At 35.9% G+C, this 20,837-nt stretch overlaps 1 protein-coding gene across 1 annotated transcript; it reads right to left on the minus strand.

Annotated features, from left to right (window-relative positions):
• Positions 1-17,088: 17,088 nt before the first annotated feature.
• LOC139896845 (phytanoyl-CoA dioxygenase) lies at positions 17,089-20,487 on the minus strand. The gene is made up of 9 exons (XM_071879489.1): positions 20,355-20,487; positions 20,157-20,281; positions 19,501-19,561; positions 19,064-19,132; positions 18,073-18,191; positions 17,829-17,976; positions 17,598-17,742; positions 17,416-17,502; positions 17,089-17,238 (listed from the first exon to the last, which is right to left on the minus strand). The coding sequence occupies exons 1-9, from the start codon at positions 20,407-20,409 to the stop codon at positions 17,196-17,198; spliced, it is 852 nt and encodes a 283-aa protein (XP_071735590.1). The 5' UTR covers positions 20,410-20,487; the 3' UTR covers positions 17,089-17,195.
• Positions 20,488-20,837: the final 350 nt, after the last annotated feature.

Below are 20,837 nucleotides of genomic sequence, written 5' to 3' on the forward strand. Positions count from 1 at the left end.
GGCAATGCGCGAGACATCCGTATGCAACTCAAAAGCTCGCACAAAGTTAACTTTATTTTATTGCAGTTCGCCATGCAATACTTAAATTACAATCACATGGATATCAATTAACCACGCCGTAGTAAACTACCACATATCTTACTTTTTGTTACACATGTAACAATCTTCAATTTTTGTTTTTTTTTTTTTTTTTTTTTTTTTTTTACATCATACACTTTTGGATGTCATTTAAGGTTCCACCATCAAATTACTTGGCCATGTGTAACTCAGTTTGTTACCATGTTTAACTGCCAAAATCTTATAAAATATTTTTATGATAATACTTTTGCGAAATCTTTGTTAACATGAAGACCCTATTTGTAGCTTGCGCATTAACACAAGTACACCATAGCTTCATACGTGTGGATTATAATGTCTATCCACATAATGTGTAAAACACCCCTCATGGCCTGAAGGATCTTATTGCTGAATAATGCGCAATTATCCATGCATATATGTGTCCTCATAATTTGTATATTACGATCTTTTCTTGCTGCACATGGGCTTCTTTCAAACTAAATAAGCAATATTTTACGAGAACACGCTCGAGTCATTGTTTAGCGTCACAAAATTTGAGTGCGCAATATCTCTAAAGCCAAAGTTGGGCTGTTTTTAGACCATGCTCGGGCCGTACATGTTAGGAAGAGAGGATCGCCTGGACGTTGGGAGATATAAATTTGAGAGAAAATAACTCTATTACTCACAAGAATATGTTACACGAGTATTTACAAAACTCTAAAAAAAAACTCTCAAACTCACACACACTCTCAAGGTTGTGATTACACTTCTCTAGTGATTTGGGATGATTTACAATTGAGGTTTCAACCTCTATTTATACTAAAACTTTGGTGGCGGTGGAATGGTGTGAACGAGGAAGGTGTCGTGTGAACGGAGATGGTGGGCGGCCGTCATCGTGTTCATCTTTGCTTCTTCTACATGGTGTTCAAAGAAGGCTACTTTGAACATCTAGAATGTGAGCTTCTAGATTGTAGGCTGGAAACTTTCAATTCTCCCCCTCCAGCCGAATACACGAACATTCCAGTTATGTCTCTGCATAACTCCAACTTCTCTCGAGTCACCACCTTTGTTAACATATCCGCAGGATTCTCCTTTGTATGGATCTTCACTAGTCTCAACAGTTGTCGATCAATTATCTCGCGTATCCAATGATAGCGAATATCAATATGTTTTGTACGGGAATGGTACATGGAGTTCTTGCTCAAATCTAGAGCACTCTGACTGTCACAATGTACCTTGTACTCCTTTTTCTTGATTCCAAATTCTTGGAGATAACGCTTTAACCACAACATTTCTTTTCCAGCTTCTGCGGCAGCAATATACTCTGCTTCAGTTGTGGATAATGCAACACACTTCTGTAGTCTTGACTGCCATGAAACAGCTCTCCCTGCAAAAGTGTAAATGAATCCTGAAGTAGATTTTCTACTATCAGGATCTCCGGCCATATCCGCATCTGTATAGCCTTCCAAGATTGAATCAGGTCCCCCGTAACAAAGACATATCTTCGTTTTACCTTTAAGATATCTGAGAATTCATTTTACCGCCTCCCAATGCTCTTTCCCGGGGTTGGAGAGAAAACGATTCACCGTTCCCACTGCATGAGCAATATCAGGCCTTGTACACACCATTGCATACATCAAACTTCCAACTGCTGAAGAATATGGTACTGACGACATCTCCCTGATATCTTCCATGGATGAGAGACATGATCTCTTACTTAACTTGAAATGGTTGGTTAATGGAATGCTAATAGGTTTGGCATTGTTCATATTGAACCGTTCAAGCACTCGTTCAATATACTTCTCCTGAGATAGCCATAACCTTCTATTCTTCCTATCTCGGGTAATCTGCATTCCCAAAATTTGTTGAGCATGTCCTAAGTCTTTCATGTCAAAAGACTTAGAGAGTTCCTTCTTCAGCTGGTTGATCTTCGTTGCGTCTTTCCCTACGATCAAAATATCGTCTACATATAGTAGAAGAGCAACGAAATTTTCCTCAGAAAACTTCTAAATGTAGACACACTCATCTGCTGCAGTTTTCTTGTACCCTTGATTCACCATGCACGAGTCAAACTTCTTGTACCACTGCTTAGGTGCCTGCTTTAAACCATATAAACTTTTCTTCAGCTTGCATACGAGGTTATCTCCTGAAACCTCAAAACCTTCCGGCTGCTCCATGTAAATTTCTTCATGTAAATCTCCATGAAGAAAAGCTGTCTTTACATCCATCTGTTCAAGCTCCAAGTTCATACTTGCGACCAATCCAAGTATGACTCTAATTGAAGTCATCTTGACTACTGGTGAAAATATCTCTTCAAAATCAATCCCTTTCTTCTGTTGGAATCCTTTGACTACAAGCCGTGCTTTGTATTTCACCACTTTTCCACTGCCATCTTTTTTTAGCTTGAACACCCATTTGTTTTTCACTGCCTTCTTCCCGCGTGGAAGTTCTACAATCTCATAAGTTTGATTTTTCTGCAGAGAATCCATCTCATCCTGCATTGCGAGCAACCATTTTTATTTATCCTTATGAGTTACTGCTTCATGAAAACTCCCCGGTTCTCCATCTTCAGTAAGTAAAAGGTACTCGGATTCTGGATATCTACACGATGGAATCCGAACTCGTTCAGATCTACGAACTTCTGGAATATACTGAGGAGATCCACCATCATCTTCGCCTTGTGATGGTTCTGGAACGTCTGACAGATGGGGTTGTGGCTCCCCCTGCTCAGCACCGTCATTTTCCTCATTATCTTCTACTTCTGGCATTTCTTCCTGCACTGAAAATTCATTTCTCATGAATGATTCCGTTGTTGCCTCGGCACCTGAGCAGCAACATTTGACTTCTGAGATATTGTGGGCTTTTCAATATCTTCTATTGTCTGGCTTTCATGGAACACCACGTCTCTACTTCTGATCATCTTTTTCTCCTTTGAATCCCATAATCTGTATCCAAATTCTTCATCTCCATACCCTATGAATATGCATGGAGTAGTCTTTACATCCAGCATCTGTCTGAGCTCCTTGGATACATGTGCGTACGCCAAACATCCAAATACTCTTAAGTGAGAGTATGATGGATCCTTTTCAGACCAAAGTTTCTCCGGAACTTCAAAATTCAGTGGTACTGATGGAGATCGGTTGATCAAGTAACATGCGGCTCTGACTGCTTCTCCCCAGAATGGCTTTGGTAGCTTAGCCATATTGAGCATGCTCCGAACACGTTCCATGATTGTTCGGTTCATTCTTTCTGCTATACCATTGTGTTGAGGGGTACGTGGAACTGACTTCTCATGTCGGATGCCATATGATATGCAATAGGCATCGAACTGCCTGGAAGAGTATTCACCGCCGTTGTCGGATCGAAGACACTTTAACTTCTTTCATGTCTCACGTTCTACCATGAAATGGAACTGTTTGAAGAAATCGAAAACCTGGTCCTTCGTCCGCAAGAAATATACCCACACCTTTTGAGAAGCATCATCGATAAACGTTAGAAAGTATCGATTGCCGCCAATTGATTCAACCTCTAAGGGACCGCAAACATCAGAGTGTACCAGACTGAGTAACTCTGATTTTCTCGTTGAAGAGGAATTAAACGAGACTCTATGTTGCTTACTAAACAGACAATGATTGCAAGGATCTAGTACAGCGTCCTTGTCTACATTGACAAGCTTCTTCTTTATTAGGGTAGACAACCCTTTCTCACTCATGTGACCGAGTCTCTGGTGCCATAAATTTTGTGAAACCTCCTTTTCTGCAACATTAAGGCTGTCTGTGCAGATCTTCACATGAGTTTTGTATAGTGTGCCACAAATGTGTCCTCGAGCGACTATCATAGCGCCTCTTGATAATTTCCATGTGCCTCTACTGAAATGACTATCATAGCCCTGTTTGTCAAGAGCTACCCCAGAAAGTAAATTCAGTCGAAGATCTGGCACATGGCGGACATCCTTCAAAGTGATTGTGCTCCCGGAACTTGTCTTTATCTTGACATCACCAATTCCGACCATCTCAGCGGAACTGAAATTTTCCATCTTCACAGCTCCAAAGTCACCAGTTTTGTATGTTGTGAAGTATTCCTTGTATGGAGTCACGTGGTAGGAAGGTGCAGTATCTACCACCCATTCTGTTTCTTCTCGTGAGACGTGAAGGCATGTCTCATCATGGGTTGAACAATAAGCTACATCAACAGTGATAGTAACTAATGTTTCTCCACCCTTGTTCTTTGACTGTGAACTGCTTTAATCTTGTTCCTCTTTCAATCTGTAGCAGTTCTTTTTCATATGTCCCTCTAATCCACAATGATGGCATTTATATGTTGGTTTCCTGCCATCAGCTGACCTGTCCCTGCTCTTGCTTCTGCCTCTCCATTTGTTTTTGCTACTCATCCGTTGTCTTCCCCGATTTTCGGTGACAAAGACATGAGTCTGATCTGTGCCCGTGTCCTTTCTCCTTGCCTCTTCACTGAATAGGGCATCCTTGACCATTGACATGGTAAGTTTTCCATTCGGGGCTGAGTTGCTGAGTGTTACTACCAGCGTTTCCCAACTATCGGGAAGGGTACTAAGTAGCAGTAGCGCCTGAACTTCATCGCCAAACGGCATCTCTACAGACGATAACTGGTTGACCAAGCTCTGGAACTCACTGGTATGCTCGGCAACTGAAGTTCCACTTTTAATTATCATGTTGACTAAACGCCTCATCAACAGGGATTTATTCCGAGCAGTCTTGGCCTGGTACATGTCCTCCAACCTTTTTCAGAGGACATATGCGTCTGTCTCTTGTGCAACATGGTGGAAGACACTATGATCAATCCATTGACGGATCTGACCAATAGTTTTTCGGTTTGATTTCTTCCAATCTATCTCTTTGGCGGAATCAGGTTTTATACCCTTCAATTCAATAGGATCGAACAAATCTTTACAGCTGAGGCGATCTTCCATCCGAGGTTTTCACAGCGTGTAGTTTGTGGCTGTGAGCATAATCATAGCTCTGGAAGATGATGTTGACTCTTCTATAGACATTATCACGTTACAAATAATTTTTCAACACAAACGGGGTTGAATTGAAGAAAACAGAGATCACCGTTACGTCCGGAACGGTTGAAAATGGTGGAATAGACACTTCGCGGCTTAAATTCCATTTACGGGGCAAAATTATAATTTTTATAAACTTCAGGGACCAAAAATGAAATTCTAAAAATTTCAGGGACCAAATTGTAAAATTTCAGAATTGCTACAGTACTGCTACAGGAACTTGCTACAGTACTGCTACAGGTACTTGCTACAGTGACGCCAGCTGCTACAGTGAATTGCTACAGGACTGCTACAGTGAATTGCTACAGGGCTGCTACAGTGATCGTCTTCTCCGACGAAAATTCCGGCACCGGTCGTCTTCTCCGGCAAGATTCCGGCGAGTTGACCAAACTTTGACCGCGTTTTCTGGGCTCGTTATAACTCCGTTTAAGTCAACGTTTTTTGCGTTGGACTCGGTTCGACGAGGCGAATCAAATGGTACACTCAAAATTGGATTTTGAGGAAACTTCAGAAGACCCAAAAACTCAACCAACGTCTCTAACCAAGCTCTGATACCACTTGTTAGGAAGAGAGGATCGCCTGGACGTTGGGAGATATAAATTTAAGAGAAAATAACTCTATTACTCACAAGAATAGGTTACACGAGTATTTACAAAACTCTTAAAAAAAAACTCTCAAACTCACACACACTCTCAAGGTTGTGATTACACTTCTATGAGTGATTTGGGATGATATACAATTGAGGTTTCAACCTCTATTTATACTAAAACTTTGGTGGCGGTGGAATGGTGTGAACGAGGAAGGTGTCGTGTGAACGGAGATGGTGGGCGGCCGTCATCGTGTTCATCTTTGCTTCTTCTACATGGTGTTCAAAGAAGGCTACTTTGAACATCTAGAAGGTGAACTTCTAGATTGTAGGCTGGAAACTTTCAATACAATCGGACACCGCGAAGTCTTAGTGCGCAACGTTTTAGAACCAAGCAAGAGCCACTTTTTAAAACGATGCTCAATGCATAATTTCACAGCACAAAGGTCGTTGTGCCAAACATGGTCTATTCTCGCAACAATATTTGAGCCATGCTCGGGCATCATAAGGTGCGCATTAAACACTTCTTTTAAGCCAATCAAAGGCTATATTTAAGACAATGCACAAAACATAATTATGTGTACCTACTGAAAATACAATTCTTACACGATCGTAACCACGTAAGGGCCGCATTTGAACAACATGAGTGCTGAATATCCGTTGTGAACGAGCTGCAAACCAGCCATAAGCGCTTAGAATTGAGCAAGGATTTTTTCAATAACCGCATATAATGGTTATCATGCAGAACCACTTGCGATTTACACTCAAGGTGCCATGCATCAAGTCCGCTTGTAATATGGAACTCATTGTCATGTGCAACTGAAGTATCCAACTTTTTCGGCAAAGTAGTACTTTAACGCCATATGCGTTATACTTATGATAACTAAAGTTTCCATTGTGTGCATCAAAATTAGTCAGTACTTTATAGCGCGATCTCAACTGAATGAGTTGCATAATCAAACCTGGTTTATTATGCGAAAACAACACGAAAGCTGCTGCGAATCAATCCGCAATCTTTATGTTGCAATGAAGCTATAATCGAAAATATGTGGATTTCAATATATTACTCGGACCACAATTTGTCAACGTAAAATTTGAGTGCGCAAAGTTTTGAAAGCCAAAATTGGGATGTTTTCGAGATGTTTGTTTAAGCTTCAATTAAGGCAACGTAAATGCTGTTTTCTTAATAACTCTTTTATTCATGATCTCATGTCGCAAAAGCCACTATCATGATGTGCAGCGGCAAAGCGTAGGCGTCAATTGCAATCGAGTGCGGTCTGCAATTGATTTGTTGCAATTGTTTTTTAACCCTTAAAGGTTATTCTCGTACATGATATAGCGCAAAGTCGAGTCTATAACTGTGATTGCATTTGCGTAAAGATCTCCCATGTGGTACGCAAAGAATGCTATAATCATTCTGAGCAACACAAAAGTTTGCGAACGAGACTTGTATTGTGCCAATCTGCGCAAACATTTTTTTTAAACCAAACAAGGGCTGTTTTCAAGACCATGCTCGGGCTTTACAATCGGGCACCGCGAAGTCTGAACGTTCATTGTCTTTATGTCAATATTTAGGCCACAATTAAAGCATCACAAATGTCATTTTTATTGTAGCTTACCTTTCCCAATTAATTAAGCGTAAAGACTGCTTAATCATGATTACTTTCATATTTCTTCACTTTTGAAGCAGTTAAATTGCAAATCACAACGTCTTTCATAATCATGACCTCCGCATGTATGTTTCTAAAACTAAACTTGGGCTTATCATGCAATAATTACGTGACAATTTCAAACAGACTTATTTTAATACATCAATTCCACACATAAATCAAAGTATCACGCATCATATTTCAATTTAATTTCATGACACTGATTATATAGACGAAGACTTACAGATCCGAGCTATATATAACTCATTTATTCAGTTATCGATTAGAGTATGAATTATGCTGCTGAAATTTTCTCGTAACGTTAAAATCTGATTGAAAATTCTCTAATCAGCGAGATTGAAAATCCTCTAATCAGCGAGATTACGTAGCATGTTGTTGTGTCCCACGGATGGCGCCAATTGATCAATCCTAATTTAAAGATACTTAATTAAAGATTGAGTGCAGTGAGATTAAAGTGGTGGCATGAGATGTTTGATGATTGTTTTGGGACCTGATGATCGTCTTTCACTTTATCAATCAAGTGATCAACCACCATGACCCTGTCTTAATTGTTAATTAGCATAATTCACCTTAACACAATGTAAAAATTCCTTGATCAAGGTCACAAGTGAAAATTACAAAGGCTAGAGCAAATGGCAGAGAATCAACAACCTATAAATGAGAGGCCAAGCTCTCTATTTATAGTTTCTGGAATATTCGTGGTATGCAGATCGCGGATCGCGGATTCTTGCACACTTGTGCGGATCGCGGATTCCTGCACACTTGTGCAGAAACTTAGCACAAGGTAGTGCTATACGCACTATCACTTAACTCGCCAAAACAGTAGGATCATAGTCCCAAAAGCAAATATAACGACACTCTGTTTGCAAGCCAACATTTTGAGTTATCTAAATTATCTCAAAACTGAACGCATACAAAAACAGGGTCGTTGAGATATTGTTCTTAAAACATGATCACCATACACAACCAAACAATTATCCATGCATGCTATTGATTATCACCGAACTGATACACGTACAAGACCTAACAAACATACCATTTTACAGAATATAAGTCTACATACTAAATCGGATCTTAATCGGATCTAGATAAACATTAGCAAAGATCTTTATAGGGATCATTTGCTTATTGAACTAATTATGAAGAGGGTTTGGACCTGTGTGAATTATCCGTTTCTCTTCATCATAGAAACCACCTTCTTCCTTAACGGCTTCAATTTTCGGTTCATTTGAAGCCTCTACATGAGCTGCATTGAACCATGGTGTTGCTATTTCGAAAAATCTAGTCTTCCGACTAGATAATTCAGGACAACGATTTTGGTGGCGGTAGTGGTGGTGATACGCCATCGATCGAGGCAGACAAGCGAAAAGTATGAGAAGCAAAATGAGAAAAAATGTTGGTGATTTTAGTGTTATCAACAATCATTTTAGTTAATTGGGATTTACTAGAAAGCAAAGGCTTATCGAATTAAGCTCAATGACGAGTTTGGAGTGTGCGGAGTGCACGCTCGTTCGAGTTAATTCAATAAGGTCTTGAAAATTACATCTTTTGATGAAAGGTAACCATGAATGGTTACATCATTTCATGAAGAGTGATGTCATTTTCTAAAAGGTGTTAACGAATAGTTGTATCTTTTCGTTGAAAGGTTGCATATTTTCATTAAAGGGTTACATCCTTTCGTCGCACCTTTTCACCTCTTATATATAGAGGACTTTGCTTTCATTCTAACAAATAGAAACACACACAATTCTCTCAGATAATTTGATCAGTGATTTCGTTGCCAAAAACACTGATTGCGTTCTTGTCTTATCCCTGTAAAGATTTCGTGAAACCGAGGCAATCGTTGGGTCGAAATACTTTATAGAGAAAGTGATTACACGATTCAAGAACGAATCCGGCATTCAATTCATACCCGATTTCTAACAAATCTATAAAGTAGTTTGTGATCATCATGAGATTCGGTGAAGGACATGAGATTGATTAGTTGGTGTAACAAAATCATGGAATTCATGAAATTTACTGTCTCGTGACTTTATGATCAGTTTGTGATCAGTCAATGGTAAATTTGTGTAACACTTTTATTTCCCATGTGATCCATTGGGTGATGGTGGATAAGATTATTTTAAGATTCCATAATTTTCAAATTGGTGAGAAACACAACGGATTATACAACGAAAAGTTGGCGACAGTTAGTTTATTAGAGTATATAAAAGGCAAATTGTTTCATATCAATTATGAAGCCTGGGATTTCATTTGAATCCCACCATTGATTGCGGGATGTGGGTTTCATTTGGAAAGCATGAGGTTGAGGAATTATTCTTATAATGGAACAACCAAGATAGGAAAGAAGTTGATGAATGAAGAATATGACGATGGATCAAGCACATGCATCATCCGTTTGATCAAGTACATATATTCTATCCATTTCTCTTTTGAATTATGATTGATATTATTATTATAAGTATAGTATGATACTTATAATTGTATGTGGTTGTGGCTAAATGTACTCCGTATAATTGAATGTGCATTCAATAAAAGAGATTTACGTTGAATGTCACATGCTACTGAAAATTGATATTGTCGGTCAATTTTGGGTGAAACATAATCAAGAGTTTATTGATAGTTTTAATAAAGACAAGAGTAAAAGTGATTTTGGAATATAATCAGAATTTGGTGGAGGCACAAACAGAAGTCTGACTTCCTTCAATGGAATTTTAAAAGTAATTATTATGATTAAATCCGATCATTTTTGGGTATTCTATAATGATCCTTTTAATTGAATGGTTGTTCCTATGGTCAATTGGGAAAACTATAAATTACTATATATCTTACTATGTCTTTATCTTACTATGTCTTTATGTTCTCATTTTAAGAACCGCCAAATTCATATATCAGTTGTGATATACGTTTTTAAGAAACCGTTAAACGGGTCTTTGAATGGATTAATTTCCAGGGAAGACATGCAACCACAATTGGTAACCATTGGAACAAAAGGTCAAACGTTGTGATATATGTCGGTTAAATGAATTAAATATTTTAAAAATTAACCAATGGTTTCATTCATATTTGTATTGTGTTACTGAGGAAGTGAAAACGGGTAATATAATGATAATGATCATAATTATTTTATTAACAGCTATGAGTTATATTTTATGTTACGATGTGCTGTAAAATTATGATCATAACTGGGTGATGACACATATAAATTAGTTAAATATTGTGTCTTCAGTTTACTCCATTTTAGGAGTGGAGAAAACGGTTAGTATGTGTTGGTACATTTATGCATGGACATGTGATATCGATAAAAGAAGATTGTTAATGTATTCTTTTGGATATTGATATGAAACCCCCTCATGGGTTGTTAATAATTGTGATCGTTGGTAAGACAAGGACTTAATTGGTAGCACTTGTTAAGTTATTTGACGGGTAGTGATAATCCGTGAGAAATAACAAAACAGTCTTAATTATTGTGGAGTAACGATTATGTTACTAAATAAAATGACCATGAAGTCTTTGTTCATTGATAAGCCATGTCCACAACCATTTGATGGTCTATCAATATGGTACAAGTTATTGAAACAAATATGTTTTAATATGGGATGGAGATTAGATGTTGCTTAATTATTTTCAAATACCGGTATGCTTTGAAAATTGGCGGGATGATGTATGTGATTACATTAAGTGACCAATATAGCACATGTGTTGAAAATATTAAGCATGGTCTAGTATAATGAATTTTGATGTAGCTTAAGTATTTTAATACTTGTAAAAGCCAACCATGAACTATGGTTTAATTCACAATGTAAATCCTTAAAGCATATTAAAATTTGTATTGAGTAGATTATTGATCAAGAGGATTATACATCTACAAGTCGCTGAATTTTACACTTGGTATAGATGAGGCGTCTTGGATCAAAAGATGGATGTTGAGATTATTGACATTATAAACTAAATGTCATTACTTCTTGGGTCTAGAAGTGGATTGGCTAAGATATGTTTATAATTATAATCTAACTATCTAATGTAATAGTAATAATTGTGTGCATAAGGATAATGAGGACTCATTATCAAGGGTGTACAAATTATAGGTTTACATTGTTGAGTTCGTGAATAGTGGACATACACACTGACTGATCAATCAATTAATTCTAAGTACGTACGGGTTTCTTATGATCATATAAGAATTTAGTAAGTCCTTGGATATAAGGATTACAAAGGAAAATTGATTGAAGTCGAAAGAGATAGTAATGTCCATTTAGGTCTCTAATTTTGGGATATCTGTTAGCTAAGGCATATAGTTAAATGTACAAAGAAAAGTATAGACACTATTGTCTTAGAGAAACTTTATTTCGTGGATTAATCACGAATAAAGTGATTTCTATGGATTTTGTTGGGTCACGACAAAATTTGACAAGATCACTTGATAAAAGCATTAGCCGGAAGCGCGCACAAGTTGGCTAATGTTATGGGATTGAAGTCCATCAAATCTTCCAAAGTGAGACGCCCAATTCCCTTCTAGTACAACGCTAGAAGTTGAATTCAATGAGGTAAGCTTACTTTCTGAAGATTGAAACACATAAATATTCTGATCCCAAAGTATGTGTTTAGACCCGTAAGTGGAGTTAGGTTGAAGTTTAACTTCTTAATAGTTCTTTTGAAAAATTGCAAATGCGGGTGCAAGACTAAAAGAGCTACCTATGTGAACATGAAGTTTTGCCGCTTCAATGGAGCTTTGGACTTAGCTGCCAATATGTTCACTGAAGGATTGGGACACATGGCTTATAATAGTGTCAAGATTGTCTTAGAGATATGTAAGAAACTGATGTGTATAGTATTTTATAGTTTTCATATGAATTGAAGGGTTCAATTCTTCGTGAACACCCTGATTTTCGAATTCTCGTAAATACTATACTAAGTGGAAATTCAATTCTTCATGAACATTTCCATTTATGCATTGGTTTGTTCTGTTTGTTTGTATTATTTTAGTAAATCAAGGATTACACTAAAATGGGGGGGATTTGTTGGTGATTTTAGTGTTATCAACAATCATTTTAGTTAATTGGGATTTACTAGAAAGCAAAGGCTTATCGAATTAAGCTCAATGACGAGTTTGGAGTGTGCGGAGTGCACGCTCGTTCGAGTTAATTCAATAAGGTCTTGAAAATTACATCTTTTGATGAAAGGTAACCATGAATGGTTACATCATTTCATGAAGAGTGATGTCATTTTCTAAAAGGTGTTAACGAATAGTTGTATCTTTTCGTTGAAAGGTTGCATATTTTCATTAAAGGGTTACATCCTTTCGTCGCACCTTTTCACCTCTTATATATAGAGGACTTTGCTTTCATTCTAACAAATAGAAACACACACAATTCTCTCAGATAATTTGATCAGTGATTTCGTTGCCAAAAACACTGATTGCGTTCTTGTCTTATCCCTGTAAAGATTTCGTGAAACCGAGGCAATCGTTGGGTCGAAATACTTTATAGAGAAAGTGATTACACGATTCAAGAACGAATCCGGCATTCAATTCATACCCGATTTCTAACAAAAAATGGATTATTTCTTGGTCTTAAATCCCTCATTCTCTTCTTCATTCTTATTGGCTTTAACACTTCTTTATGTACAAATGCTTGAGCCATTTGAGAGTTACTTATAATAATATTTATTATTATTATTATTATTATTATATTGTTCTATTACAACGCAAACTAAACTATAACCCTGAAGAAGGAAAAAAGGTACAAATGCAATTAACTATTTGAGTTTGTATGTTTTATTTTTCTACTTATATATTATGAATCATTAATATGAATTTATGCAACATGATTTATAAATGCTGCTTTCATTTCTCTTTATTCTGCTTCTTATCGTAATTATATTAATTAGTCATACAATATTTATCATCATGAAACCATATAAATCGAATTTAGTGATTTAGTTCTTGATAAATTCATAAGAGATCTCTAAGTTTAAATCTTACAAGAAACACATCTTACCATCTTAGGGTGTTTGGATATATATATATACATAGGGGTAGGATCAAGAGGGAAGTAACCAATCGGGGGGAACCGGGGGAAGTAAAAACTTTTTTTTTTTTTCGTTTTTTGAAAAAACTTTGTTCATGAACATTATAAATGGGATGAAAATATGAACATTTAGTAGAGACACTTTGTGATAAATGTTTTTATTTTGGCGGAAAAACGCTCGAAGAAGTAATATATAACAATTATCGTGTTTTTCGAGCGTATGTTGAGGTTTTAGCTATTGGGGTTTAGATATTAGGGATTAGATATTAGGGTTTATAGGGTTTAGATATTAGAGTTTAGAAATTTAGGGTTTAGGGTTTAGATTTAGGGTTTAGATTTAGGATTTAGATTGAGTTTTTAACACGAACGGTTTAGAGTTTAGGGTTTAGGGTTTAGGGTTTAGGGTTTGGTGTTTTGGGTTTATGGAATAAACCCAAAACACCAAACCCTAAACCCTAAACTCTAAATCGGGCAAAATTTTACTTCACAAAACATGGAAAAAAAACGTTCATATTCTTCACGAACAATATTATCTTGAATGTTATTTTTGTCGATCGTTTTCCAGCCTCACTTCTAAATGTTCATATTTTCGTGTGATCTTGATGCCGGAAAAAAAAATTCCAAAAAAAACGAAAAAAAAAAAAATTTTGCTTCCCCCCGCTTCCCCCCGATTGGTTACTTCCCCATTGATCATATCCCTATATATATATATATATATATATATATATATATATATATATATATATATATATATATATATATATATATATATATATATATATATATATATATTATCCTATATTTAACATCGTATAAATCAAATTTACATTTAGATGACCAATTAAAATTCAAATATGTAATCATCAATGGGGATTCCAATAAGAAATGAGTGGTGTCTCGTGACACTACTAGTTTGAAATTCTTTTACAAAATATCACTAAAAGTGTATATAACACCACTAAAGGGGTGTTTGGATTTGCATTTTGATTAATGATTATGTGTTTTAAATAATTTTAATCAAATAATCGGTTGTACGAAAATGTGTTACATTAATACTATTTGAATTTAGTTATATTGTTTGATAACACCTTAACCATTCAGGCTTGCCTGAGTGGCCACCGAGTTGCCCAATGAAGCACACCACCCGAGTTCAATTTCTGGCTATGCCAAATTGTTCAAAAAATGAGTGTGACTATAGGGTGCGCATAATGCGCAATTCACCCGGTACCAGGTCTCGCGCTCGGGGGGCTTGATTACCCGAGGTTTTACCTTCTATGGGGGAGCCGATGTGCTCGTTCATAGGAGGGTTTTCTCGCTTACAAAAAAAAAAAAAAAATCAGACTTGTAAGTGTTTGGTAAATCAGATTATTTTAACAAACAATTATCAAGAATAATAGGCAGATATAGAAAGAATCGGATAATCTAATAATCACTTTTTGTTGCAGTAAGGGGTGACTTGCTTTTTCGTTTTCACATTTCGAGACTATCAAATCACAGTTAATTGATTTTCAAATTGTACTTGTATTAATTACGGAGTAATTATTTACAATTTGAAAACGAAATAATCAAATAATCATTTTCAAATCGATAAGCCAAACATCACCTAAATTTAAAGATAGGATCTCAAGTGTTTTTAAATTTCAAGATTTTTTTAAGTAAACACGCTTTTTTTGAAAAAATAAAAATAAAGTATCGCTCAAATTGTATATGACCAAGTTTGATATTAAAATCGTTATTGGTAATTATCAAACGCACTTATGCATTTATTAATCTTACAGCTTTAGTAAAAAGTGCGTGCAAAAGGGAGACTGCATGTCGAGCATTAAAGTAATGTTTGCCTGGTCTTTAAATCATGAAACCGGGAAACAAAATGACAAATAAGAATTGAAGATTGATGAATCTGATTTACCATTGGTTTGTAGTAGAAACTGTGCCTCATCATATGATTCAGTAGGATTTATTACAACGAGTCCCTACATAAAGCCTTGGGCCTCCAAGTTGATGCTCTGATTTACTACCCAAAAAAGGTAAACACATAGCTACAAATTAAACACAAATTAATTGAGCAGTGGGGACCTTTTTATGAATGTTGTACTTCACATTAAACAACCATCTTTTCTCTTTTTGGTTAGCTAAGGATGTTGAATGTAGTTGATTATGGTTAAATCGGATAAGACCTTCGTGTTGTTTCGACATTTAAGATTATCGGTTTTGATTTCGACTTGCTTTTGGTTCATCTTTTTGGGTAACAAAACAGAGGAAAGGCCATTTAAGACTGATATTGATTCAGATCTAAGCACTTGGCCAACTGGTCATCCATTCCTGAAATATAAACTTCTATTTTTCGAAAAGTCGAATGACTCATGACAAGTGTACTATATTCGTTTTTTAGTTTCGAGCCTTCCGTGTTCTTGCTGTATCTTTATTTGGTCCGTTCATCTTTTGATGAATTAATCTTTGTTTTATAGTATTCGTTATTTTAGCCCAGACAAAAGTGTATGATATTCGTTATGTGTTTAATGTCTCACAAAAGTAGGTCTTCAATATTTGATTTCAAACCGATTAAATTGAAAATTGAACTGAATGAAAACCTAAAAAAGACTAATCGAAATTGAAATAAATTTCCGGTTCGATTTTCAAATTTAAATTCGGCTCGATTCCGGTTTTGAATTTTATTTCGATTTCAGTTTTCGATTTTCGGTTTTGTTTTCACAATTTTCAAAATCCAACAAGCCGAACCCGAATAAACCGAAGTAACTTAAAATGAACCGATGAACACCCCTACTCACCACATTAAACCGATAATCAAGATGACCTCACCATTGACATTTATTAGACAATCAAACATACAACTAACCTAACCTACCCACATAGTATATGTACATTGCACAAATATTCATGTCTCCTACAAGGTTTGAACCAACATCATTTGGTTTGATGACCTACTCAAATACCTTTAAGCTACAAGCTCACCATTAACCTTAAATTAAGGGTGACGATATATACACAACAATTTTTTATATGTACACAACCAAACATCCTTTACATTCGAAGAATGTTTGATTGTATACATATAAAAAATGTTTATTAAAAAGAGACACAGTTTCTAAACGTCCTTAATTCCTACATGTATTTGATGCGTTTAGCATCGCTCTTTGAACTAATTAGACTTAAGATATCAGTAATGAGAGATCAGAGTAAAGAGTAATAAAAGAATCATGTTTTCGAGACATTGCTTGGAAATCGAAAGGATTGGTTGCGTATGCTGCGACTATAGTGTTGAATCATGTGAACACGTTTTCTTCTCGTGTTCAGTTGCTATTGCGCTTTGGTCCAAGGTGAAGATTTGGTTGGAATTGCAGATTCCTATCTTTGTCTCGTGACCTTCTGTTCAAGAGTGGTTCGCTGTTCAGGTTCCAGAAAAGACTAAAGATGTCATATATGTTATTTTCGCTTCCACGTTATGGCATATATGGAGGTTCCGGAATGACATTTTATTCGGTAACAGGTCGATGAAGAAAATTTATTTGTTTGATTCTATTCAGTTGGCTGCTTTTAATTAGATTTGTAGTAGAGGTTCTTGTAATGTTCGTTGGAATTCGTGGCTTATGGAGCCTTTGTAAAACATTGTTTGTTTTTCACCTCTCCTTCCTAGCGCCTTGTTAGGGGGGTGAAGGTTGGTTTTTATCAATGAACCAACAAATGCAATGATCTAAACGTGTTATGTTTCATCAAAGGATAATCTAAAGCGTATCATTACAACATACCGGAGACAATGCAATTCAAATACATATAATAATTCCAAAGTAGCCAAATTAAGATGCATAGAGTGGCTCAGGATCCATTTTCCTTCTAATCCTGAAAGCAAAAAAGTTGAAACATTAGTCCCATCTCATTTTGTTTATTTAACAATTTCATTTTACATAATGATACTACAGTAGTCAACCACCCAAAACATAATAATAGCTTCAATTGAGATTCAACACTTTTTTACAAAATCAAATTATGAAAAAACATAGGGAAAAATGTACTGACCAGTTGTCTGCAGCCCATTTGCATCCTTCAGTGTCTATTACATGTAAGCTGTAAGCATGCCTTGATTTTGAGGACTGATTTTCGAAACTGTAACCAATCAACCAACATGAAATCTAAGATTAACTAAATGAAAACAATGCAACTGTGTTTTATATATATCTTAATTTTCATAAAGTAACAACCTTTGATGAATAAGATCACCATGAATAAGCACCAAAGATCCGGCTTTTACTTCAACAGGAACAAAATCGTTTTTGTCATAAGATGGGGAAGGTTTGTCAAAGTGAACCCCGTTATCATCTCTAATAAAGCGTCTCTCCAAACCATCTAAAATAAAATTACAAAATTAAAGAATATTAAACACAAATTTACCACAGTATTGGAGATTACGAAAACACGCGTTTAAAAACAACCTTTGTGGGACCCGGGAATGGCCCATAAGCAACCATTAACAACGGTTGCATCTTCTAGGGCTAACCATAGCCCAGTGCAACTTGGTGGATCGGTGTACAGAAATGAGTTGTCCTGGTGAGGAACCACTTCACCCCCGATACAAGGTTGCTAGAATAATAAACAAATAAATAAATACTTGTCGAAATAAATCTGATAAAATTACATTTTCAGATGCAAAGAGAATGTTTATAATTAATACGGTACCTTAAAAATGTACATTGACTGGATGATTACAGGCTTCTTGTATCCCAATGAGTGTAATATACCTGACATCTTATCCGAGCAAGAGACCTTTTTAAAAACGGGATCGTGATCATGTAAAGCTACATAGAAAAATAATGAAACATCATGTTATTACACTCCTCAATACATTAAGAATGTGCACAATCTTATAAGATGATGTAGCAGAAAGCTACATACTGAAAATTCGCGTATCGTTGGACATTATTAAAAAAATAACTCTCGTGTTATTAGAGGGTACAAGAGGTATTATCATATACTGGACGAAGATAAACCACATGAGGATTGAGAAAAGTTTCTGGACTCTTTTTATATATATCAAATCATAAACATACCACCGCCGCCGCGGGCTCCGCTGCCGCCACCACCACCGCCACCACCACAACAAAACCCAATCCCACATAAGTAGGGTATGGGGAGGTAAGATGTAGACAATCCTTCCCCTATTCGTAGAATAAGAAGTCATTTCTCCACCCAGAGTGATATACCCCATGAGTAGAGAAAGTTCTCCCTCTCAATGTTCTATGGATAGAGAGATTGCTTCAGAATAGACCTCCGGCCAATAAGTAGGTTAAATAATTTTTTTTTAAAAAAGTGTGAGACGCCATGAAAATGGTAGAATCAAATTTCCATGGGTTTTAAAGCTGCCCGAGGCTCTAAGCGACAGTCAAGTCGCCAATAACCATAACGAAAATCTGAACATTTAAAGCACAATTTATACTAGACAGATACAGAACATACTAGGATACTAATACTACAACTAAATCATAATCTAATAAGAAAAATAATCCATTTAAATATAATGCCTTAAATTAAAAGACTCCATAAATATATTAAACACATTTCTTGCTTTCCATGTAATCATCCAATTCTTTATGGATCAAGCAATCACTTATTTGACCAACTACGTACCGCATCATTAGATAATCAGTAAAATAATCTATTTTTAACACACCGTGGCCAACTTTGTTTATAGAGAGCTGCTTTGGTTGCTTCAACTTCCCATCCTCATCAAATGCTTTTTCTGTAAATAAAACTGCATGTCATACCGATGGAAACCAAGATAGAAATGTCCTATAACCTTACAAGTGTCTTCTAATTTGTAACACCGAGCAACGGTTCTTTTTTATCAAACACTAGACTCAGAACAAAGTCATTCACTAAATCAAGTTAAAACTTCACCAAAGAAGTCTACTAAGTATTCTCATAACCGAAGAAAATGCATTAACTTTCATTTACGACGAAGTTTTTAATCCAAATCCACCTCACCAAACCCATTAGTCAACATTACAAAATATCAATAGCATCAATCCTATCCACAATAATTGATTAATAGTCCAAATATTTAACCTATAAATTCAATCAAGTTCAAGATATTAATTAGCCATGTACCTTCAAAGAAGAACGAAATCTTCTCTGCACTCTCATAAAAGTAATCATCAGTTGTCCTTTGCTTCACACAAGATACATAAATACAAAATTTTCAACAAAATATTTTCATAATTCCAATCACAAAATATGTAACTTCTAATTCAAATTAACAACTAAATATTGATTTTCACAAGAATATCATCTGAATATTATGTGATAATAATCGATCGATGCAAAAATAAGCAAAAATCATTGCTCTAAATGCATGGGCGATTTTATGAAGGGACAAGCGGGGCAGCCGCCCCAGTGGATTTGTAATTTTCAGTATAAAAATTTTGGATTTTTCGACTTTGCCCCGGGTGGATTTTTTTTGCCCCAAAACTTAAATATTTTGCCCTAAAACCTTCAAAGTTTGCCCAAAAATATCCAAATTTTACCCCAAAACCTTCAAATTTTGCCCACAAACCTTCAAATTTTGTCCCAAAACCTCCATAATTTGGCTAAAAACCTCAATTTTTTGTCCTAAAACCTCCATATTTTGGGCAAAAAAATTGCTACGGTTTTAATTTTTTTTTTGTTGCCCCCGGTGAAAAAAAATCCTGGTACCGCTATACATATATAAAAATCAGAGCTTATAGCCAAAAATGAGCTTTAACTGAATTTATTATAAATGAAACCTGATTTTTTGTGGAAAAAATTGAAGCAGATGAAGAACAATCAAATCCATCAAGCAATTGATCCATCCGTTTTCTTAACGAATCAACATCATCGGTACTTGAAAACGATTCAACAACTAAATAACCTGTTATTGATAATTCGTACATTAAATCATAATTTGCAGAAATTAGGGTTTATGAGAGGAAGATGAATAATACCTTGAGAATTGAAGAATTGAAGCTGATCAGAAGTCAAATTTCCGTCGAGTCGCATAGCTGCAATCTATAGTTGTTGTTTTTAAGTATCGGTGCTTGAAAACTTGAAGAGTTCATGGCAGTTGCTCGTTGATGTTTTTAAGGGTTATAGGGTAGGGTTAATCGCTAAAAAGGAATAAATTTTTTTTTTTTTTCTTTTCTGTAAAAATAAAAGTTCAATTTTCTTTCAAAAAGCTAGTAGTATATGTTACCGTATAAATTATGAATGGTAATAAAGTGGTGCAATGTAAAGCTTTGGTGTCACATGTTAGTAGTAAAGTGGGTTCATTGGCGTGTATTATTGTTTGCTTTGATCCGGAAAATTATTCGAACATCCTCTCCTCTTGTTTGGGCTCCACAGGTTTAGTCTTATTTCTCCTATTGCAGAAATGACAGCAAGCTTCTTCCGTTTCGATTGGATCAAGATAAGAGGATTTCCAACAAGCT

The sequence above is a fragment of the Rutidosis leptorrhynchoides genome, chromosome 3 (genome assembly GCF_046630445.1).
Source record: "Rutidosis leptorrhynchoides isolate AG116_Rl617_1_P2 chromosome 3, CSIRO_AGI_Rlap_v1, whole genome shotgun sequence".
Taxonomy (NCBI): Eukaryota; Viridiplantae; Streptophyta; class Magnoliopsida; order Asterales; family Asteraceae; genus Rutidosis; species Rutidosis leptorrhynchoides.